Here is a 24,284-nt window from a genome sequence, read left to right as displayed (position 1 = left end):
GTAAACGGGAGATCCCGAGGACCCTAATAAACACGACACAAGTGCTCCCTTTATTGGGCAGATTTGGAAGTTTTAACTGGCAACTAAACGGAATTGCTAGACTGCATATTAGCCTCCCGAGAAAGCGGACAAGATTCTACCGAGGCAGCTGCCTTCTTACCTGTTCAAGGCATGGATAGTACACGGGACAGAATGCAACGGTAGGGAAGCGGATGATCAGAGCTGCTGCACTCTCCGTGTTGGGGTTGGTCTGGACAGTACCCATAGGGTTCAGCAACTCATCTTTCTCATCTGGAAATCGAAGCACACTTAGAATCTGTAATGAAGCTGGTGCCACCTGGTGGCCACAGAACGTATCTTGAATTACATTCAAGTTGACATCACATTTTGCAAGGTCTCCAGTTCAATTTTGCTTCTCCCGTCTGAGAAACAAATCCACACATCATCTTTTTCCCCACACCTCTTTTAGGTTTTTGCGTTTTTTTAAGCTGTTGCACATCACCACGTTACTGGATTTCAAGTGGTGCTTTCTCATCCATTGAGGTGGGCCCATTAGATTTTATGCCACTTCTCATTTTACCTGTGGTTTCATTTTAATGGAGTTATTGCATTTATTAAAGATGCAATCTGAGTGAGACATGGGAAGAAGTGCCAAACAGTTTCGCGGGCTAAACTTGACCTGAAGACCACTAGTTTGGCACCCCAGAGCTATCTAAATCAGAAGGAAAAGAAGACCTCATTCATTTCTAGGGTTCAGGATAACCCAGCTTGGAACAAATTCGCAGGGAAGAGATTTGTCAACAGCCATTTGCTAAATGGAGCCTCCCTATTCAGAAGCAGTCTATCTTACATTGTTAATACATCCCTTTCTCTGAGTAACTCAGGGTGGCAAGTACAGTTCTTCCCTCCTCTGTCATCCACACACCAACTCTGTGAAGCAGGCTAGGATAAACAACTGCAAGCAGCTCAAATTTAATGACTGAGTGAAGGATTTGAATTGAGGTTTAAGACTTTAACTACTACATTAGTGTGCAACAACTATTATTCCTCTGGGTGGGAGGGGGGCGAAGCTATGGCCCAGCGGTAGAGCATCTGCTTTGCATGCAGAAAGTTCCGGGGATCAATTTTCTAGTTCAAAGGATCAGGTAATAGCAATGTGAAAGGTCTCCGCTGGAGTCCCTGGAAAACTGCTTGCCAGAGTAGACAATGTTGGCCTTGATAGATTACAGGTCCGACTCAGAATAAGATAGCTTTATGTATTCTTCCAAGCTAGCTAATTGGATCCTCCATAGTCAGAGGCAACGTACCTGTGGGTAGACCTTGGTACCCAATTGCCACAAAGTTGGTGTCAGAAACAACCCCAAAGAATTCCAATGGGATCCCAGAGAGATGAGGATAGAGGCATCTGGCTGCCTGCCACTGTGAAAGAGAATAAGCCTGCCTCCCTCCATTCTAGTAGCAAAAAGAAACAAGACCTCTGTCCTACCTGGGAAGGAGGACCACATGGGGAGGAAACATTCCCCCGTTTTCAGCTGGTCTTGGTAGTCAAACAGCATGATGTTCACCCAGGCAATCGGGCAGTCCTGCATTGCAAAGGGGGAGAGAAAGGGAAGGGGATAAATCACACAGGTTTAAAACCCTTTTCAGCCAAGTCAGTCACCGGAGGAATGATATGTACGCTGTTTACTACTGAAGAATACTTGGGTACATGTCAAAGCATCGAGGAGAACAGGCTTTTTCCTCCAGCTTGAATCCCACATCAACCACAATGTGCCACTCACTTCTACCCCATGGCAATCTGGCAGCCTGTGTGAGTGCAGGATTAGAGCCCATGCCAATGTTTTAAAACCAAAATTTCCCAAAATACTTATGGGTCTTGAACTTTTAAAAACAAACCATTTTGGCTCCAGTGTGCTACTGTAAAAAAAGAAAATATGTCAAGATCTTCCTTCTAACTAAAAGTGGAAGCTTTCATTCATTATATTGATTGTTCTCTTGCACTTATGAGAAACTGTCCTTACTCCCGGATGCCCACAACACAATTTGTGTTGCAGTCTCATGATATGCACATCACATCAGTTTGCAATCAGCTGCATTGAGTGACAACTGCTAAAAATCAGTGCTGACAAACCGTATTTTTTTTAAAATGCTGTTTAACTATTAAATGAACTGATATTTAGTTATTAGTTTAATTAACTGATAATGTGGCAATCGGCTTTCCAAATAACACTTTTTTATTGTCGAAGGCTTTCACGGCTGGGGAACGATGGTTGTTGTGGGTTTTCCGGGCTGTATTGCCGTGGTCTTGGCATTGTAGTTCCTTTTTTTTAAAGTTTTTAAATTATTTTTTAATATCTAACATAAAAAACTACAAAAGACTACAAAAGTATAAAGGGGAGGGGGGAAAAAAGGGAAGGGAGAACTGGGAAAAGGGAAAATCAACATACAAACAACAAACACTACACTACATGTCTTGTATTCCCTTCATGCTGCAATTTTTCTTAAAAGTTAACTTTCTAATATGCTATCAGATTGGTAGGTCTTATACAACACAGATTATATTCAGGATCAGGACTTCTTCCCCCCCCCCCTTGCGTCTCGGTCTCAATTCTCTCTGCGCAGCTGGAGCAGCTGCGCCCGCTCGGCATTGTAGTTCCTGACGTTTCGCCAGCAGCTGTGGCTGGCATCTTCAGAGGTGTAGCACCAAAAGACAGAGATCTCTCAGTGTCACAGTGTGGAAAAGATGTTGGCAGGTCATTTCTATCTACTCAGGAGGGGTGGGGTTGAGCTGAGTCATCCTGTAAGAGTTTCCCAGGGTGTGGAATGCTAATGGCGGGAGGCTTCACTGTATCCTGAGGAGGTTCTTTTGCATATGGATTGGTGCTTGATGTGCTAATCTTCTCTGCAGGGCTATTGTCGGGTATAGAGTGTTTTGTTAGCCTGGTGTTTTTCAGAACTGGAAACCATGCTCTGTTCATTCTTAAGGTTTCTTCTTTCCTGTTGAAGTTTTGCTTATGCTTGTGAATTTTAATGGCTTCCCTGTGCAGTCTGACAAAGTAGTTGGAAGTGTTGTCCAGTATTTTGGTGTCCTGGAATAAGATACTGTGCCCTGTTTGAGTTAGGCTATGTTCAGCCACTGCTGATTTTTCAGGTTGTCCAAGTCTGCAGTGTCTTTCATGTTCTTTTATTCTTGTCTGGATGCTACGCTTTTTGGTCCCAATGTAAACTTGTCCACATCTGCATGGTATATGGTATACTCCTGCAGAGGTGAGGGGGTCTCTACTGTCTTTTGCTGATCGTAGCATCTGTTGTATTTTTCAGGTGGGTCTGAATACTGCTTGAAGGTTATGCTTTTTCATAAGCTTTCCCATCTGATCAGTAATTCCTTTGATATATGGCAAAAACACTTTTCCTGTAGGAGACTGTTTTTCCTTGGTTGTTTGATTCATCCTGGGTTTGATTGCTCTTCGGATTTCATTTCTGGAGTAGCCATTTGCCTGAAGTGCATGGTTTAGATGATTAATTTCCTCATTGAGAAAGTGCGGCTCACATATCCGTCTTGCACGATCCACTCATGTTTTCATTATGCCTCTTTTCTGTCGGGGGTGGTGATTGGAGTTTTTGTGTAAGTACCGATCAGGGTGAGTTGGTTTCCTGTAGACCTTGTGACCTAACTGAAAGTTTGCTTTGCGGATGACCAAGGTATCCAGAAATGGGAGTTTTCCCTCGATTTCTTTCTCCATTGTGAATTGTATGTTCAGGTGGATGTTGTTGAGATGATTCAAAAAGAGGCATAATGAAAACATTAGTGGATCGTGCAAGACGGATATGTGAGCCGCACTTTCTCAAAAACAGGTATTCCTCTGCTCCTTTCAAGGCGATGTCCACGCTACCATCTCTTTCAGAGCACTGCAATTCTGCGACAGAGAGCACAAATCTCTAACCGAAGAAGTCTTAGCACCCTCATCAAACCAAGATTCCTGCCATAACAGTTAAAGCAGTAGAGTTTACAGTACATTTGTCTATACTGTAAACAGGGCTTTCGAGACCAGCCTAGCTACATGCGTGTTTTGGCTATTTTCTTCTGCTGTGTTCATTTCCAGCACATGTCCAAAGGAAGGAGAAGTGCCTTCCGGAAAGACATTCAGAAATGACCTACACCAAAATACACAGGAAGAAAGCTGGCTGCTGACCAAGCACAGACCGATGTGATGGTGGATGAAATCCAAGAAGCTGATGACTCAGCACTTGGGCGGATTGCTGTTGCATGACTCAGCAAGCAAGAGGCAAGAACGTGTAAGCAGCCGGCCTGCCCAATTCCTGGCAGAGCCCTGCCATGGCCCCATTTTTTCTTGGTAGTGTGTACTTTGGAGGCACCTCCCCAGCTTCCAAGCAATGAACACGTCCAGACAAAATTGCTGCAGACAGTTCAAATCTGGCTTTTTCCAGCAACTGCCATTTATTTGAGACGTCCAAGAGTCTTGTGGCATCTGGAAGCTTAACTAGTTTGCCAAAGCTTGACTTTTCATAGGCAAGAACCTATCAATGTCAGATGTGTATTTATTAAATAAAAACACTGTATATTGGCTTAGGTTGCTTATGAAAGCTCATGCTTCAGTCAGTCCGTCTTCCAGGTGGCACAAGTCTCTTCATCTTTTGTGCCAAAGATGATCGCAGCTATTGTGCTGCAGTCTCTCCAGCCTCTATGTGAAATCTCTCTCTCACTGACCAACAGCAACAAAACAACTTGAAAGATATACCCACACAGAAGTATACCCACACAGCAAACGTATGAAGGCTGCCAGATTAAAATCCTCCTAACCAAAATTAGCAAGGAATCCTGTGGAATATTAAAGACAAACAAACTGACTGGGGTGTAAGTTTTTGAAGGTTAGAAGCATCTTTTACCAGATGCATCACGGTACCCACAGTAGTCCTCTAGACTGCGAAAGCAACCTGAAAAGCAGCCGTAAAAAATTAACAACCCGACTGACAAGCATACGACAGCCAGTGGTGAAAATGAAAGCAGCGTGCACGAGAACTCTGCCACTTTGGTTGAACTGTCACACTCTTTCCCTGGAGAATTCTGATGCTGTAAAAGGGGAAGGAGACTTCCATTTCCCAGGTCGGATCTGGCACAAGGTGTCACAACCAGGGACACTGGCACCAAACACTTCACCCCGGCTCCTCTGAAGAGGCTTGCCAACCAAGAAAGCAGCTGACCCAATCCCTTCTGCTCTGCAGGTGGCCAGAATAACAGCTTTTGAACTGGCTGCAGTCTGGGAGTCGACAGGATTCCATCTGGCTTTATTTAACTCTTGACTCTGGCCTGGCCTCCGCAGAACTCAGACTGAGCTTGCTACACTGGGCTCAAGCCTGATGAACGGCTGCCTCCCATCCTAGTCGGATTCTCTAGGGCAACAGTCACAGTTAAAGAGAGACCAAACTGATACAACTTTGCAAAGGAGATGTGACGAGAAGGTCAAAGCAGGTCCTGGTTTTTGCACTTGTGAGCTACTTTGCTGTTCGCTAGGTTTACAGCCCCTAGATTTGTAAACCATTCTGAGCGTAGCATTAAGTTGTCCTGAAAAGCGGTATATAAATCAAATGTTGTTGTTATTATTTTTCAAGAAAGGCTCCTGAAATAAAGACCATTGTTAATGGCGAAAGACTTACGGCTTTCTTGGACTTCTTCTTGGTAGACCTTGCCTTCTTGGCCTTCTCAACAACCGCATAGAGGGCCAGGCACAGTCGGGCCATGCGGGGAAGGTCGCAGACATTGATCTCGAATTCCAGCCTCTGACCCCACGTAGGTTCCGAGCAAACATTGACTTCGGAGCTGGACACCATTTTGCACAGCATCTCGTTGCCGTGGTACAGGCCTGCCTGAACCACCAGCTGAAAGGAAGGAAGGCCAGCAGTGGAGTTTCAATCCAGCCTCATAGCAGAGAACTGAACTAAGGGAAGAGATAACAGATAACAGGAGCAGAAGAAACAACTAAAGGATCCCGAACACGGGAAAAGCAAGGAATGCCATTTTTAAATTCTGACCTTATTTTTCTAAAATCTCCCTGCAAGTAAACATGCAGCATGTTTGAAACAAAAGTTATAGCCCTGCCTACTTCCTCATTTTCTACTTGCGGGGATTTTTTTTTTCAAAATGCCAAAGAGCATTCAAAATGGCGATTGCACATATCTGTGGCCTAAAGTTTCTAAGAACTTGCTTTTTGCACATTACCAGGTGCCTCTCGACTTCCTGTAGTGAGGTTGCAAGGCTAACCTGAGAACTGAATGAAAAAGGCCTCTGTGGGCTTGAGGTGGGGGGGGGGATTATCACATGACTTCTGGCTTTTGATCTACACTTCTCTTTTTTTAAAAAAAAAACACACACAAGCTGTAAACAACCCTGATGCAGGAAAAGAAAAAGCCGCGGTGTGTCTAGCCGAGAAATCCTACCTTCATCCGCTCATCTGCATTCACCTTGCAGCCTCGCAATAAATCAATAGAATAGGGTTGATCTAGTGACCACAGCGATGTAGAAGTTGGCTAGTAAGGAAGAGAGAAACAAAAAAAGAAGAGCTTAGAGTTTAGTAGAAACACACAACAACTTTTCTCACTAGTAATTCTAGGAAAGATTTTTTTTTAATCAACAGAAACATATGGGTTATGGTTTTGTGCAGAACTGATTCTGTGGCCTAGTTCAGACACAGTGTCAACCCCGGACTCGGTGCTACGTGCATTAACTCTGCGCTTGCGCGTTCCATTTGAGCACAACCCGTCGCTCGTTGTGGTGCCCAAGCTGGCAATCTAGGATTCGTTCTGCAATCCTGAACTGCAAACCATGTCGCTTGTTCATACTTTACAAACAACGAAACGTAGACTTCTGGTTCAGTTGTGAACCCAACCATGCTTTGTGCAAAAGAAGAAGTTATGAATGGTCTCTGACGGCACAGGGAAAGAGGGCACACAAGCACAAGGTGTGTTTATTTATTGCATTCCTCTCTTTCATGGACTTCATGGCAATATCCAAGGGATTCTCAGGAAGCCTTCCATCCAAGCACTGGGCAAACGCAGACCTGCTCAGACCTGATTAGTTCTCTAAAATAGTTGCACTGTTAGTTTCTTTAGTCTTGGGAAAGGGCAAGAGAACGAGGCAGGCTGCTGAAGCCCACCCCCTTCACCACCTCACATTCTGAGGCCTGATTCAGACATAACGTCAACCCCTAACTTGGTGCTATGTGCATTAATTCTGCGCTTGCGCGTTCCATTTGAGCACAACCCGTCGCTCGTTACGGCACCCAAGTTGGCAATCTAGGATTCATTCCGCAATCCTGAACTGCAAACCATGTAGCTTGTTCATACTTTACAAACAACGAAACGTAGATTTCTGGTTCAGTTGTGAACCCAACCATGCTTTGTGCAAAAGGAAAAGTTATGAATAGTCTCTGACGGCACAGGGAAGGAGGGCGCACAAGCACAGGGTGCGTTTATTTATTGCACTCCTATCTATCATGGACTTCATGGCAGTATCCAAGGGATTCCCATCTAGGCACTGGGCAGAGGCAGACCTGCTTAGTTCTCTAAGGTGGTTGTGCTGTTAGTTTCTTGGGAAAGGGCAAGGAAACAAGGCAGGTGGCTGAAGCTACCGCCTCACATCAGTCAGCTTCGCAAGATTTCACTTGCGTGGTTTATACTTTCAAACTATCTCTCTAGCACTACTCATACGGCTATTGCCTTAAGCAGAAATTAAAATGGGAAGAACCTTACTTGATATCATGTCTCTGATGTTTAATTATTGCCCCTATATATATGCCACGGAAAAAGTAACGGAATCATTTGTATCTGATAATTTCAAACATGGATCTTTGCAAACCTAAGGACTACCAAAAAAAAATAATTTAAAGGGGAGATTTTTCCTAAGTAGAATTATAGTCTACTAGAGCATCATGACAACTTAGAAATACAAGCGCTGCCTCTTTTTCTTTTTAAAGTCTTTCTTCCACATTTTACTTAACCAGAACTGTTCTGTCCTCTGCATTTCCTTCCATGTAGGCCTTCATTGACCCATTTAGCAAAGGTCAATTTTTGTTCCAGCTGCAGAAGATATATACACACAAACTGTGCAGGCTTAATCTTTTGTTCCTGTTGTTCAACATAATCTTTAAGTTGTTCAGTTCTCCACCTCACCTGGGGCTGGCTCAGTTTCTTCCACGGCCGACAGCAACACAACATTGTGTGTAGCATGCTAGGAATCTGCATCCGTATTTATTTAAAATAGTTATATTCTACATTCTTAGCTTTTAGACTTCAAAGTCAGCTTCCAAATGAACAGACAACAAACAAGCATCAATAATCAACAGGCCGCAGTAAGAAAATCACCGCTGAACAAAACCAACTGCAATCGTTCACAAAAACCCAGGGCAAAAAATAGAATCAGAGAAACCAGCTTTGGAAACAGTAACAGAAGCAAACCAGGCAAGGAAAAGAACAAAGAGAACCACCTCACGAGAGAGCCAAGCAAGATTGCAGCTGCTTCCACATGCTAAGGGTCAGGGCTTTTTTTCAGCAGGAATGCCGGGGAACGGTGTTCCGGAACCTCTTGAAAATGGTCACATGGCTGGTGGCCCCGCCCCCTGATCTCCAGACAGAAGGGAGTTGAGATTGCTCTCCGCGCCGCTCAGTAGCGCGGAGGGTAATCTAAACTCCCCTCTGTCTGGAGATCAGGGGGCAGGGCCACCAGCCATGTGACCATTTTCTCTGAGGGCAACCCACTGAGTTCCACCACCTCTTTCCCCAGAAAAAAAGCCCTGGTAAGGGTTCACTGCTGGAATTCACCACCACTGGACATTAGCGAGGGAGCTTTCATGCAGGAATTTTCTGCACACTTCCCTCCGTGAGCATAATTTCTCCTGCAATTTTTCCCAACCACACTACCAGAAGGCTTCTGGAGGGCTTTTTTAAAAATAAAAAAAATGGCTACAGCACTGGAGAACCATGTCAGAGGAATGCTGCCCCTCAACAAAGTGCACCGGTTTAGATGTTTAAGTGAAGAAAACCCTAATTTGTGCCCTTGCAGTTGCCAAGCACCAAGACCACACCTTACCTTTTTCTTGGGGACTGGAGGTGCTTTGGTGATCACTTTGGGGGGGTGAGGGATTCCATTGGTCTGCTCCTCCCGCAAAGCCAGGATGGAGGACGAGTGCACCACAGTGAGGTGAGGCAGCGAACCACAGTGCAGGCATTCACAGATGTACTGGGGGAAGGAGGAAGAGCAGAATTAAGGTCCATAAGCAGGGCAAGACAGCTCAACAGCCAGCCGCGGGTGAGAAGAATAAGGCAACTGATACAGGACACTGGAAAAGAAAGGAATGCAGGAGGGAACCAGGAAATCTCAATTGTGGCACCAGAAGAGCGGTTCAGTAACAGCAGCAAAATCCTGAGAAAGCTCTATGAAGATGTCAACCCGGTATGCAGGAGCAGTGAAAAAGGCAAATTCCATACTAGGATTTATTAGGGAAGAGACTAAAAATGAAACAGCCACTATTGTATAAAACGATGGTGTGACAGCATATTGAATACTGCGTACAATCCCTCCCCCCTGCAATTTTTAAAAAGATCAAGTTTCTAGTCCTTTTGAAGAAAAGGCTGACAAAATTCTAAGAAATACTTTTCGAAAAGAGAAGTACTGGAACTTCTCCCACCGCGGTTTCCTGCGTATCTTCAGTTCCCAACCGAAATGAACCAGTGATCATAAGAGCCAGAACCTTAGCTGGCTTTGCTGAAATTTAGAGATGTGAAGAGGGAATCTCAGTACTGTGCCAGACTCCAGAGTTGGTGCCCACACAGTAAACATGGGGGAGTATAATGTGTTCATAACTATGTTTTTTGGTACACATTTCAAGATTAGAATAAAGGGTATTTTCTATTCCTTCTTCCCAGGAGCAGAACTTAATTTGAAGCTGTTTCAAATGCATGTGGCTTCATCTTTGGAAACCGCAGCAGCCTCTGAACATGTGCAGAGTTTTCCCCTCAATAAACAATCGTGGCCAGCCTATGTTTAAGGAGAACTTCTACAGAAATTGAATGCAGTTTCCTAGAAGGGACCTCCAATTCTGGTCTCAGGTCTTTGATATCACCTACTGGTCATTTTTAAAAAAAAGCTGGATATGCCACGGATTGGACCTGGGACCTTCCACATGCCTTTCCCTAACCACCACCCCCCCTCACTGATCACAACCCTGTCTCTTAGCTACAGAAGCTCTTATACCAGTTTAACTATCATGGCTTCCCCCAGTGAACTCTGGGAATCATAGGCTGATGAAGGAACGCTTTCAGCTAGTAAGGGACAAAGGGAGCTTTTGACTCTCAAAAGCTCATACCTTGGAAATCTAATTAATCTTTAAGGTGCGACTGGACCCAAATCTTGTGCTTCAGCTACTAAGAAGCAGTGCCGTTTCAAAATCGACAACTTGCCCCGCCAAGAGAATGCTATAAAGAGAGAGAAAAACACACCTGGAACTGATACAAGGGATAGTGCCCATAGAGGTATTCACATTTCCCGTTTACTTGCAGAGTGTAGTCCTCGGGGTTTTCCACTCTTTGGTGGCGGAACACAGTGGCTTGCTTCTTGATGGCATAGCTGATGAGCGTCACGGGGAATTCTTTCAGGGAGATCTGGAAGGTGAAGCTCTCCTGCAAGCCCAAGAGAAAAAACACCTGAAGTCAGAATTGGAATTAAACGTGCATGAAGAGCCCTGTTTCCTTAAATGACAAGCTGCTCTACTGGGGGGCTAATTTTGGCAATACTTAGGACTAGAGGTGGGCACGATCCAAAAAAAATTACTGATCAAGCTGATTGTGGATCGGCGCCGGCGACGATCCCGAACTAGCGATCCACACCGCTCCCATTTCCGATCCGGGGATCGGGGAGGCCAAAGCGGAGGGACGCCCTGCTGTTCCCAGTTATGTGGGAAGGTGGGTGGTGGCAGCGACCTCCAGGCCTGGGGGGCACGGGAGGTGGCGGCGAGCTGCCTCCCCTCAGGGGGTGGGGGGTCTGGCCACTCAACAGCGGCACCCCCCATGTGCCCACCTGCCAGGCCAAAAAGGAGCGTGCTGGCGAGAAATGAACGGTGGGTGAAGATGGCGGCCACCGGGCCCGGCGGGCACGGGGAGATGGCGACGAGCCGCCTCCCCTCAGGGGGCGGGGGGTCTGGCCGCTTGTTTGTGTTTGGCCGTCAGAGCTGCCTCTCAGGGTTTGCAGGGATGAGATTGGAGTGCCCATGGCTACAGAACACCCCCTTCCCCCTCCCTCCCCTGGGTGTCTTCTCCCAACTGGTGAGTGCTTTGCTGCTCCGTGGTTGGAAGGAAGCCCTGCTGATCAAGGCAAGCTGGGCTTCCATTCAGGTTTCCAGGATGACAGAAGGAGGGCAAACACAGCTCAGGCATTCCCCTGGCTCCATTGCCAGGGGAATAGATTGCTAGTGCCTGTGTGTCTGGCTTCCTAATCCGAGCCCGATCGCCCCGATCAAGCACACACACCCCCAAACGCTGGATCAGTCGCCGTGGACGGCACCAATCCGCCGGGTCCCGATTGCGCGATCGCCATTATCGTGGGTATTTTTCTATCGTAATGCCGATCGTGCCCATCTCTACTTAGGACCAATTTACACTGCAAACTCATATTAGCCATCTACCTGTTTTACTGCCACGGCTTCCTCTGATGGACTTTGGGAATTGTAGTTTGGTGGAGGTGCTAGGAATTCTCTATCGGAACCCTGTAGCTCTCTCTCCGAGAACTCAACAGCCACTAGGGCTGCAATCCTGCGCACCCTTTTTTGTGGGTTTTACTTCCAAGGAAAGATGCAGGGGCTCTGTCCATAGATCCACTGTGATCTTGATATTCCTACTGAGTTGTGAAGTCTGCATTCCTTGGGTAGACCTCATTGAGTTGAATAAGACTTATTTCTCAAGTCAGCCTGCACAGGAATGTAATGAATGTTGTGGAATGTCTTGCCCAGTAAGTGATGCCAAAAATGCTAGAATATGTTAGAGTTTAGGCAGAAATGCCTCCCCATGACCTCCTCACTGGGTGGAAAGCTTTAACTTGTTATAATTAGTTCATTCTAACATTTGAAGCTGTTCTAATGTTGCTTTGTATCAGCATTGGACTCTGCCTTTAAACCTCTTAGAACAAAAACTGTATATATGTTAAATGAGAGCACACTTTCAGTGCAATCCTAAGCATGCTTATGCTTTTTTTAAAAAAAAAATTTATTGGATTAGAAATCTCTATAATATCTATTGCAATCAATTTCCTTTAAATATTCCAGTTCTAACCCCCTCCCTTCCCCCCCCTTTTGTTGACTTCCAACAGTTTTCCAACCCCTTATCCATATTTTCCCCCTACTGATTTCAAACTTATTTTATTCTATTAAACATATACTTTCACTCTCTTCTAAGCTTCTATTATAACACAGTGCTATCTCTATTCCCTTTCCCACTTAACTTATCGACTAAATGTTACATTCCTGGCATATATTCTTTAATAATAACAGTCATTTGTCTACTTTTATACTCCATATTCTATCTTATTTCATTCTTGTCTCGTCAATATGGGGCAAACAATTTGTCCCTTATTCTGCATACTAAGCATGCTTATGCTGAAAGCAAATACCGCTATGTTCAAGGGGGCTTACTCCCAGCAAGCTCTCCTCTCTGCATCACGGGGCTTGTTTGGTGATGGCCCCAGAGCTAAGGAATTGGCTGCTTCAAGAGATTTGCCTCTTGTTCCTTCTCCAAGCATTTCCAAAGCAATGGAAGATGCTTCTATTCACAAGGGGTCTTTAAAAAAAAATAGATTTTGAAAGCTAGCCTTCCAGCTTTTATAACCATTTGTGGAAAGTGACTTGTCATATTTTAGCCAATAAATACATTTGTGTACATTTTAGCAAATAAATACATTTGTGTGCATTAGATCCCAGTCTTTAATCGCAAACCTCTGACTACCAAACTCCCACAAAAATCTGCATGCAGTTTTAATGAGTTGAGTTTTTAAAAGAAGGCTCGTGGCTTTACCCCTCCAGATTCGAATCTGACATTGATGAAAATGTTCTTGTTGTGACCGCGGTGGGGGCTGGTTCGGAGGCCGTTTGCCAAGGGTTCCAATTGCACAGGAAAGCTGTACTCCATCCAGGCTTTCCAACTGAGTTGCTGCCGTCTGGCTGCTCTCTCTTCACAGAACTGCTGCATTTTGGCACGAAAACTGTTGACTTCGGGATCACGCAGGGAGTCAAACTCGTGCAAACCTGAATAGTTGATAACCACAAGGCCTAGAATTTTAATTTTTTTTGTATAAAGTAGAGATTGGAGTTCATGTGAGAATTTGCCCCATCCATACCACAGAATTCATTAGCACTGTCAATATGGAAAGAATGGCATATTTTATTAACTTTATAAACTTAAGTTCCAAGTTCTCATGGGCATAGAAGAAAAGCTTAAGAACTGACAGATCGTGCCAAAGTAGAGTGGAGCATGGGTGGGAGATGCCATGCATATAAATCCTTCCAATGACCCTTTAGCCCTGACGCATTTACAAAAATAAAAACTCTAAAAACCACTTTACTAATCAAATATCGGGTTGCAAAAAGCCTCTTTTCCTGTTAAAATGGGATGTATTTGACAGGGATTCTAAAAATACGGAATTTTATTAAGGATTATTATTTACAGTACACCTACATATTGATGGTATATCTGTATTTAAACCCAGTGTTAGCAGCCCTGTGGCGCAGAGTGGTAAGCTGCAGTACTGCAGTCCAAGCTCTGCTCACGACCTGAGTTCGATCCTGGCGGAAGCCGGGTTCAGATAGCCGGCTCAAGGTTGACTCAGCCTTCAAATGTCATGATGCGACATGGGTCAGTAATGACTCAGTGCTTGCACCTTTACCTTTTTAAACCCAGTGTTAATTCCATGGGATCTTGTAGATCGCAAATAATAATAATAATTGTGCTTATATACCACTCTTCTAGACAGATTAGTGCCCTGCTCAGTCCAGTGAACAAAGGTGATGTTATTATCCCCACAATGCAGCTGGGAAGCTAGGCTGAGAGGAGGGGCTTCCCCAAGGCCACCTGCTGAGCTCATGGCAGGAGCGGGGGTCGAACCAGCAGAGTGCTGAACTGCAGCCCAAGCACTTAACCACTATACTACAGCAGCTCTTTACCTCAAAACCTCCGAATTGTAAAAAAAATACTGGCCAGTTAACATCTTCTCATATTAATTGGGGAATCAATATAAATTAATTGGTATGTTGTTAAAAGGGAGTTTTCATTTACATGGAGGCACTTAGGCCTTAGCTATACAGTGTTTCATTCTCCCAGTCATTGTAATTGAAGCCCTGTGACCCCGATGCCATTATAATAATGCTCTCAAAAGAAAAAGAAATACAAAATGGAATTAGGTATAAAACGTTACAAAGCAATTAAGCCCTTTGTTGTATACACACAGTATAAACTGACAGCCATTGTGGTGGATTGGTTAAAGTGTCATGTTATGGAGGTCTCTGTTTGAATCCACGATCTGACATAAAGTTCATGAGAAAACTTAGGCCCGTCACTCTCACTTCAACCTACATTACAGGGTTGTTGTGAAGATGGGAAAGGAGAGAAACATGAACCCCACCCTGATCTTGGATGAATAGCCCGATAAAAGTATGAGATGGGTAGACAGAGAGGGAAACATCACATATTTTATACCCCTCGGGGGTCATTTATAACCCCCAAAGCAGAGGAAGTCTAGACATCTACTCCATATCCGACAAGTTCCCTTTGCTCCAGCCTAATTCCTGTCCAAAACAAGCAACTTGGACTGTGTTAACACAGGTCGAGGCACAAATGAGCATGGAATGCACATGACTGCTGGCATGCTCTGCACAACCACAGCATTCCACGTGCAACTGATCTCAGAACACCAGAAGCGGTTTTACACTTTGCCTTGTACCCGGTTCAAAACTAATCTGCACCCTTGTAATATTTTTAAAATTTTTAATGGCATTTGATATTTGTATTTCTGTTATCCGCCCTGAGCCTGCGAAGGCGGGGGGGGGGGGCAGAATATAAATGTAATAAATTAAATTAAATTAATTGTGCCAGAAACAGGTGGAGCCTCCCCGTCCCTGCCCGCCCCCGCTTTCATAAGCCAAGACTAGCAGAAGGCGACTCCTGCCAGGACGGTGGCCTCACCTTTGCCGATCAGGAGACTGATCTGAGAGTTGATCAGCTTCTTGACCCGGTCTCCTTCGCGAGCCACAAGCCGCAAAACTGGCAGGAAGGGCTGAATATCGCAGAGGCGCCGCTGCTCATCTTCCAGCTCTTGCTGCTCAGCCGTCTGGTTGATGCAGGTGAAGACGTAGGCCTCTGGGTCGCTGAGCATCTGGAAGAGGGGCTCGTACTGGGCATGGTGCCAGACCACCTTCCACAAACACAGAACTGTTAGAACTCGCCTCTTTGGCCCTCGCCCAGCCTACGCAGGATGGGACCCACAGACCTTGGAGCCTTTCATAAATATCAACCCTCCAACATCTTAGTCTATAGGATCAGCAGCCACTTTATTTGCCATCACTCTACATAACCATCACCATCCCTCCCTCCCTGAACTACAATTCCCAGGATTCTAAGGGGGAGAGGAAACGACATTGGCTGCTACAAGCAGAGCCTTCACAGTCATGCCCCCCAAACTGAATAAATATCTCCTTCTATAACTTAGGAACTGTTCTTCTTTTTGCCTGCATTCCAAAAGGGCTGCCAAACCTTCCTTTTCTCTGTTAGACCTTTGGGTTTTAATTTAATTTAAAAACTATATATTAGCTTCAAAGAGAGAGGTAAAGGTTGATGCAAGCACCGAGTCATTACTGACGCATGGGGGGACGTCGCACCACGACGTTTTCTTGGCAGCCTTTTTACGGGCTGGTTTGCCATTGCCTTCCCCAGTCATCTACATTTTACCCCCAGGAAACTGGGTGCTCATTTTACCGACCTCAGAAGGATGGAAGGCTGAGTCAACCTTGAGCCGGCTACCTGAACCCAGCCTCCGCCGGGATCGAACTCAGGTCATGAGCAGAGCTTGGGCTGCAGTACTGCAGCTTACCACTCTGCACCACGGGTCTCAAAGAGAGAGAGAGGCAATGCCCCCCCCACACACACACACAAAAATAGCAAAAGAGAAGTAGTTGGATAAGGTTAATGCAGGTTAAAATCTCTCCCTGGCAATTAAGAAGGTCGCAGGCTTGAGTCCAAATCACTTCTCTTTTCTATCTATGCACAAAAGGCATCTTCTACTCCAAAAAAAGAGAAGCTGCCTCCAGGTAACTCGTATGTGTTTTCCAGCCCCTGAGAGCAGCATCAACTCACGCCGTCAGAAGCATATTTAAAAAAAAAAAACAGTTGCCAAATTTTGCAAATTCCAACCAGGTGAGCACAAATTAGGATACCTGTTTGATGACGCCCAGGCTTGCATTGCAGGAAATGGGGAGCCTCAAATAGATTCCAGTAGGTAAGAGGAAATCCACTTCAATATTCTGGTTTGCTTGCTGGGACCAAAATTCAAGTGGGCAGTAACTGCCGGGGGGCATCCTGCTCGCTTCTCAGCTACAACCTGTGCCAAAGAAAAGGGCAGCAAAGAAACTCACTCATGTCCCTTCCAAGGCCCAGAGGTAAGCTCTTGTCCATTTGTCTACAAACACACCACCCAAGTGCAGAATTCAGCCACTGTTATTTCGAGTAACCTGGTTTTACCTTTAGAGAAGTCAGTTTGTAGTCTTTACGACAAAGCTGCGAAAGCAATTTGAGTGCAGCTTGCTAAAAACATCACTGCGAATGAGGTGGCCGCTAGCCCCTGAAGGCACCGGACCACAGCTTGGGGTGCATCTGGAACCGAGGCCAATGGTGAATAAGTCGGTGGCAGCTGTGGCTGGGAGTGCCTTTTACTTTGACTGGTTAACCAGCTGCAGCTTTTCCAGAGCAGAAAAGATCTGGGTACCGTGGCACATGCCCTGATAACATCTAGATTAGATCACTGCAACAAAGTCTACATGGGGCTGTCCTTGGAAAATGCTTAGAAACTTCAACCAGAACAGAAGGCTTCGGCCAACCAGACTGGGTCAAAAGGACCGTATCACTCCATCTAGCCTGGCTCCCAATTGGTTTCTGGGCCCATATGAACCTACCCAACTGCTGCATTCCTTTCCTGGGGCCATGCTTTGGTTCCCCCCCCCCCTTTCTGGGCTTAGATGGGTGGAACTGGCAACTCAAGAGAGGCCTCCTTGGTCACAATGCCAAAATTATGGAACTTTCCCCCTCATCTGTTCTCTTCTATTGCTGTTTTCAGACACCGACTGACTGCACAGCTTCCACGATCTAATGAGATCAATCTAGTTTGGGGGTGGAGAAGAGCTAAACAGACTTCCATCTCTCCCTCCCTACTGAGCAATGCTCTTGTACCTTTAACAGGTACGTGACAAAAATTCTTCCTGGCATTTTACCCTTTGTGCATTCAATGAAGGGCCAGACCAAGAACTGACACTTGTAACACTCGGGTGTGTTTTTCTATTGTCCCTGCACACAGCTCTTATCTGCCAGTTTCCCCAGAGCATGACATTTCCCCGTGTGCAGCTAAATGGGGGCAAAGATTCCCAGAAACGCAAGCAGCTCCGTTTATCTGTCAAAGCCCACATGCTATCACTCCAGGCCCAGATGCAAAGACCACAAACCACTGAGCTCAGTTCATAGGAAGGAAGAGAAAGGAAGAGCAGGAAGATGAGCTGAGGACGATGGAGGCACCCGAGCGAGGCGGCTGCTGCGACAGCCAGTTTCAGCCCACACAAAACTCAGAGGCTCGCAGGGCAGACTGCACTCCGGAACAGTTTCTTTGGTGCCAGAGAGAGCCATGCATACACAAAGCAGGGCCAGCTCCGAAGCATGGCAAACCTGGATGTTTGCTAGCGCTCCAAAATACTGAAGATTGCACCCCAAAATGTTCCAATTTCTTCAAGCAGCACTCAAAGAGAAAAGGCATCCACTCTGTTTCTCAACAATAACTGCAGAATTCCTTCATTCTTCTTCGTCAGCTTCGTTTATACCCTACCTTTCTCCTTAGTGGGTACCTAAAGCAGCTCGCATTGTTCTCCCCTCCTCCATTTTATCTTCACTACACCCTTGTGAGGTAGGTTAGACTGAGAGTGAGTGACTGGTCCATGGGCACCAAGCAAGCTTACATGGAAGCGAGAGGATTCGAACTTGGGTACCCCAGATCCTAGTCTAACCATTACACCTGCACTGCCTCTCGTCTTCCGTTTGCCTGGCTGTGGATATTGTCAACATTCTGCTTCTTTGGAAACTGCACTGAACCAACAGAAATATTTCCCAGCAGCATTTTATTACCTTTATAAATTGTGTCCTTAATATAGGCACACCCTTACCTGGATAACCCAGGTGAGCCTGAGCTCGTCAGATCTCAGAAGCTAAGCAGGGTCAGCCATGGTTAGTAATTGGATGGGAGACCTCCAACAAAGACCAAGGTTGCAGAGGCAAGCAATGGCAAACCACCTCTGTTAGTCTCTTGCCATGAAAACCCCGCTAGGGGTCACTATAAGTCAGCTATGACTTGAGGGCACTATCCACCACCACAATATATGCATAACTATGATTTTCAGACTGGTTTGATTACACTGCATCGAACACCTATTTTGCAATACAATGGTGAACAGTCAGATATTGCAATACACTGATTTACCATATCCAGTTGGTTTCTGACCTTTTAAAAAAATTTAGTGGATGATCTCATAGCCTATGGGAACCCCCTATCTGGCAAGGGCCTAAACTATGCTGTCCATTCTTGATCTGTTTTACAGCCTCACCCCAGGCCTTCCCAGATGGGATACTTTGTCCAAGGCTCCCAAAATATTATCACCAACATATTCTCAGTACTACTGTTAACCTCCCTTGCCAAGAAGGACTCAGTTCAGTAACTTGTGTAAACAAGACCCGTTTCCACTCTGTTCCGTTAGTTTGCATAATTTGTTCTGATGGTCCTGAGCTGAGACACCTGTGCAGCTAAGTCCTGCTTCCAAATGGCAGGAATCTGGACTCAGTCCCTCGGGGACTTTCGGCTTTTGAGATTTCAACAGGCATTGCCCTCCATGAGGGCGAAAAAATAAAAATAAAATGACAGATTGCAGATGAAGAATCTGTGTGGCCCAGAAAAACATCCAAAGCCTTTCAGCAATAAAAAGGGGGGAAATCCAATGTTACAAGGAAGAATTGCAGTTGGAACGAATACAGAAAAGCAAGACAGAAAGGAGATAGTTAGGGAGAACCTGAAATCCAAACTGGATCTTTCCCGCCAACTCTGCTTTTCCGAGCTGAGCCTGCAGCCATTGGTCATCTGCTTGGAAAACCCTAGTCCAGGAATCTCTGTTTCCCAGCCCTTTCTGCTAGCTTGCCATTGCTAGAAAACAGCAGGCTTCTGCATTTTGTTGGAGACAGATGTGTGTGCTAGCAACAGAAGTAGCTATAGGTCAGTGCCAGTGATGTCACTGCTGAAAACCGAATTACTGAATTTTGTACTTTCCCCTCTGCTTTTCTGTCCCCCCCCCCCCAATCTCCAGCGCTTGTGCACACAACTGTTAGGGCCAAAATTGTATTCCACTCCCCGAACAAAGATTTACCCTCTCCCAGCAGGAAAGACCACCTGTCCACCTCCATACAAGGAGACAGGGATGCTGTTCAATTTACCCGTTGCTATCTCCATGCTAGGAAGTAGAATCCTGATCTGCCGAGCAAAGGACAGAGTCGACCCTTGGCCAAGTGCTTAGGATTTGCCACACCACAGGCCAAATCATTGCTCACAATCACCTGCTTTAATGCCACTAGGGCAGCTAAAACACCTCCCCAGCCAAGAAGAAAAGAAAGCAGTGAAGCATTTGCAAACAAGCATTTGCAATAGAAGTTGAGAGAGTAAAGGCTAAGAGGAAGTGGGCAAATTATTCCAGCAAGCGATAATGAGGTTGGGAGGCAGGCAGCCAGACAGCCAAATGTACACATGCATACAGTTATGCATAATTCAGAAGCAATTAAACCGCTTTCCATTCACTCTAGTGACCAAGCCTTCGGCAAACACGGTACGCCCTCTTCTCAAGTTTTTTTCTACTACATCAAGGACTAGGTTCTTGTCTGCAATGTCTCTTGTTTCAAACACATGCACACAAAACTGAAGCGCCCAAGATGCTGAAATTTGCACCAGAATCCAAATTAGGGGCAATGACCAAGCGAAAGATGAAGCATCATGAGGCACCTGCCAAGCCATTTCATTTTCACCCACCTCATGAGTAGAACCACAGGGATGTGACAACACATAGAAAATAATTGCATGGAGGAGGAACAACATTAACCCCCCTCCCATCAAATTTAAGCTATCAAGAAAGAGTACTGAAGGTGGCTTGGAAGATCAACAAATTTAAGAACTAAAACAACAGACAGGATAAAATTGTAATATAAAATTGTAAACTGAATTTAAAAACCACCAACAGCAGGAAAAAGACAAGGGGAGGAAAAATGACCCTAATGCTGGTAATTTCAGAACCAATAAAAGCAGCAGCTATTAACAAAACCAGCATTAAAACAAAAATAAACGGGGTGGGGGAACCACAAACCCACACAATTCCAGTCAGGAGGCCACCACTGAAAAGGCCCTGTGGCCCCCATGCTTGAAAACTTTGCTCCAGTAAGTGCAGAGCAGGGCACCAGCCACCAGTCTCAGGAATATAAGGAGGCTGATATGGGCAAATGCTCTCAGACGAGGCAGCAGGGAAAAGTCATCACAGATTGGATCTGGGGTGTGTGCACATGAGTTCGCGCGCGCGCACACCCCAAAATCCAGACTGCTCCCCTACTACCATCTAGAGTGAAGCTATCCCCTCACCTGCCTCCATGACATGGAAGCACGAACAGACCCCTCACTTCAGACAACTTCAAGCCCCCCTGCCCTGTTTATTTCAATGCATCGAAGGAGGGAGGGTGGGGCAGGGATTCTTCCTCCAGAGAGAGCTGAGGCAGCTCAGACCTGTTTCAGACCTAGACCCCTCCTCCTCACCTGCCCGAATATGAAGCTGATCAATGCTCTCTGTACATGCCCAGAGACAGAGCGTTCTGTCTCTGTATTATTTGTCCGTGTGTTTATTTTTTTAAATGCTATTTACAGTCCGCCTTCCTCACCAAGACGCAGGGCGGATTACGCAGCGCGAGTGAGCGCAGTCAATTCCAAAGCCCTTTCAACCAACAATGCAATAGGGCACATAAATGCAAACTTGCCAAGATTGGAAACCAACAGAAATCCAATCCGGAGTTGAAGCAGCATTTTTGTTTCCGATCCAGAGCCATCGGGACCCACTCCGCCTTCCCCCTGGCTCCGATTCCCCAATCCCAGAGGCTGAAATTGCCCTGGGAAACCCTTCTCCCCCCAACCTCCCCCAAGAAAGGAGCAATGGGGTAAAACGCATCAGATGCCAGGCAACTGGGGGGAAGAGCCGGGCCGCGTCCGTTCCCTCGCAAGCGATGCTGGCCAGCGCAGGGGCCCCACCCGCCAAGCCCCACTGACCTGAGCCGAGCATCCCCGTCCCCCCAGCCCAGGGGCGGCCACGCGAGCTCTGCACCGCCGCGCAAAGCCCCGCCGGGGGCGGAGGGGGGAGTCCGCGGGAGCAGCGCCACCTCCCTGGCCGGCTCGGCGGCGCGAGGGCCCGTTGCGAAGCGTCCGCCGCGGCCCGGCTTTCTCATGCGCAGCCGGCACATGAGCTCATCGCTGGGGGGGAGCTATGCAAAGCGCGCGGCGTGCGCCCGGGGGCGGGGAAGCCACTCGAGGACAGCCTGACGCGCTCCCGCATCTGCCTTGCGAGCCGCTCCGGCCCTTGCGCAATTTCCCGACACAATCTCTGGCTCCAACACCGCCGGTGGAAACGCGCAAGAGTCCGGTAGCACCTATGAGGCTGACGACATTGGTGGTAGGGGAGCGCTTTCGGGAGTCACAGCTCACTTCTTCGGATACTGCCGCGACATTCCAAAACCAACGGGGGAGGGGGGCATTTTAACCTCCCAGGGCATTCAGTCGCTGACCTAAAAGTAGCAGTTCTCCTGCAGAAGAATTTCAAAGGGAGGTTTGAAAGAGAGGCTGCTGAATTGCAGCTGATAACAAAGCTCAGGACAATGCATCCACCAGGACTGAATCGAGACAAAGACTTCCTGTCTCATCACCAATGCTGATTTCACCGCACCCACCACCCCTCTGCATACCCCACCCTATCTAATCATGCCTGCTGTTGTCATTCACTGGCTATTGTCGTTCACCGGCTATAGTCATTTGGCATCTGAAACCACTTCACTCTCCAAGATATAAAGACAGAAGGACTCACGTTCTAGTTGTATTTTAAGAAGTGAGCTGTGGCTCCGAAAAGGTCATACCCTACCACAAATCTTGTTCGTCTTCTAGGTGCTACTGGACTCTTGCTCTTTTCCACTGCTACAGACAGACTAACATGACTACCCATGTATTGTCGAAGGCTTTCACGGCCGGAGCACGATGGTTGTTGTGGGTTTTCCGGGCTGTATTGCCGTGGTCTTGGCATTGTAGTTCCTGACGTTTCGCCAGCAGCTGTGGCTGGCATCTTCAGAGGTGTAGCACCAAAAGACTGAGAGATCTCTGAGAGATCACACTGAGAGATCTCTGTCTTTTGGTGCTACACCTCTGAAGATGCCAGCCACAGCTGCTGGCAAAACGTCAGGAACTACAATGTCAAGACCACGGCAATACAGCCCGGAAAACCCACAACAACCATGACTACCCATCTTGATCTATCTTAAGCAACTTCTTCTCACTCATCTTGACGTGTTTCCCAACACTGACCTGAACTCTGGGACCAGGGCCTGCACTAAACCAAGATGCCAACTCTGTCTGCATATTTACTTCAACAGCACAATCACTGGACCCAGCAACACCAGTTACACCATCTCAGGTTCATTCACTTGTTCGTCTTCCAATGTGATACGTGCTGTCAAGTGTCAGCAATGCCCTTCCACTCTCTTCATTGGACAAACAGATTAGTCCCTATGCAAAAGAATAAACTGTCATCAAGCTGACATTAGAAATCACCATGCTCAAAAACCAGCAGGAAAACATTTTAATCTTCAAGGCAATCTATTGCTGACCTAAAAGTGGCTGTCCTCAGAGATGCTTCAAGGGGAGATCACAAGGTGAAATGGAGTTCATTCACAAATTCAGAACAATGGAACCCCCTGGGGGCTGAATAGACACAGGACTTTTATCTCACTACAACAGGATTTCAGTCCAGTGACACCTTAGAGACCAACAAGGTTTTCAGGGTAGAAACTTGCAAGAGTCAGAGCTCCTTCAGAGACCAAATTATAAATTATCTCACTGCAAGTGCTAATTTCTGTTACAATCAAACTACATTTTTCCTTTCCATCCTGACTCCCTTCTTTGCTTCACCCTACTCACCTCCTGACTGAGATATAAAGGCTCAGGGATTTCCGCTCCTTGTATCTGAAGAAGGGAGCTTTGACTCTCAAAAGCTCATACCCGGAAAATCTGGTTGGTCTCTAAGCTGTCACTGGGCTCAAAACAAACTTTTTTGTTGCTCTACCTTTTCATGCCACATTCCCATTAACCATGTGCAAAGTGCCCAACTTGTTTCATTCGGCTATGGAAATATTCTGATCTGCATCAGTCGCCCCCCCCCTTTATCAGGGACCGTCCCCATGATACAGAAAAGTCCCTACTTGTTTGCTTTGGGGGAAAAGAAGCCAACCGGCTAATATAAAGGCAATCACAAAGTAAGACTTTTTATAAGGATAAAGCCGATCTTTCAAAGTAGATAGTTTCAGGTAGGTGGCCATGTTGGTCTGCAGAATCTCTCTACGCAAAACGTCTTACACAGGGACGGTCAAGTGGCTGACTTTCTGTGTGGTCTTATATTCAAGTGTACTCTGTCTCCCTAGCAGCGCTTGTGTGCCCACAATGGGAGAACAAGTGTAAGATCTTTCACTTGAACATTCCTGTGTAAGATTTCTTGTGTAGAGAGAGGCTGCAATAAGACAGCAGGAATGGAGTCCAGAGGCACCTCAGAGACCAACCAGATGTTCAGGGTGGAAGCTTTTGAGAGTCAAAGCTTCTTTCTTCGGATACTTTGGTATCAGCTACTTCTTTGGTATATGAAGAAGGGAGC

General features: G+C 46.3%; 1 protein-coding gene across 1 annotated transcript in view; it reads right to left on the bottom strand.

Moving 5' to 3' along the window:
• The window catches only part of PIK3CD (phosphatidylinositol-4,5-bisphosphate 3-kinase catalytic subunit delta), a 36,459-nt gene extending 14,732 nt beyond the window's left edge, over window positions 1-21,727 (bottom strand). Inside the window, exons 1-10 of the mRNA XM_055001955.1 lie at window positions 21,647-21,727; window positions 16,485-16,648; window positions 15,238-15,466; window positions 13,075-13,304; window positions 10,513-10,692; window positions 9,104-9,253; window positions 6,457-6,546; window positions 5,677-5,898; window positions 1,487-1,583; window positions 161-291 (exon numbers count right to left, since the gene is read on the bottom strand). Coding sequence (XP_054857930.1) covers window positions 161-291; window positions 1,487-1,583; window positions 5,677-5,898; window positions 6,457-6,546; window positions 9,104-9,253; window positions 10,513-10,692; window positions 13,075-13,304; window positions 15,238-15,466; window positions 16,485-16,625 — 1,470 coding nt within the window. The 5' untranslated portion in view covers window positions 16,626-16,648; window positions 21,647-21,727. The remainder of the gene's footprint in view (window positions 1-160; window positions 292-1,486; window positions 1,584-5,676; window positions 5,899-6,456; window positions 6,547-9,103; window positions 9,254-10,512; window positions 10,693-13,074; window positions 13,305-15,237; window positions 15,467-16,484; window positions 16,649-21,646) is intronic.
• Window positions 21,728-24,284: the final 2,557 nt, after the last annotated feature.

Source organism: Eublepharis macularius, chromosome 17 (assembly GCF_028583425.1).
Source record: "Eublepharis macularius isolate TG4126 chromosome 17, MPM_Emac_v1.0, whole genome shotgun sequence".
Lineage (NCBI taxonomy): Eukaryota > Metazoa > Chordata > Lepidosauria > Squamata > Eublepharidae > Eublepharis > Eublepharis macularius.
This window is presented reverse-complemented; position numbering and strand designations above follow the sequence as displayed.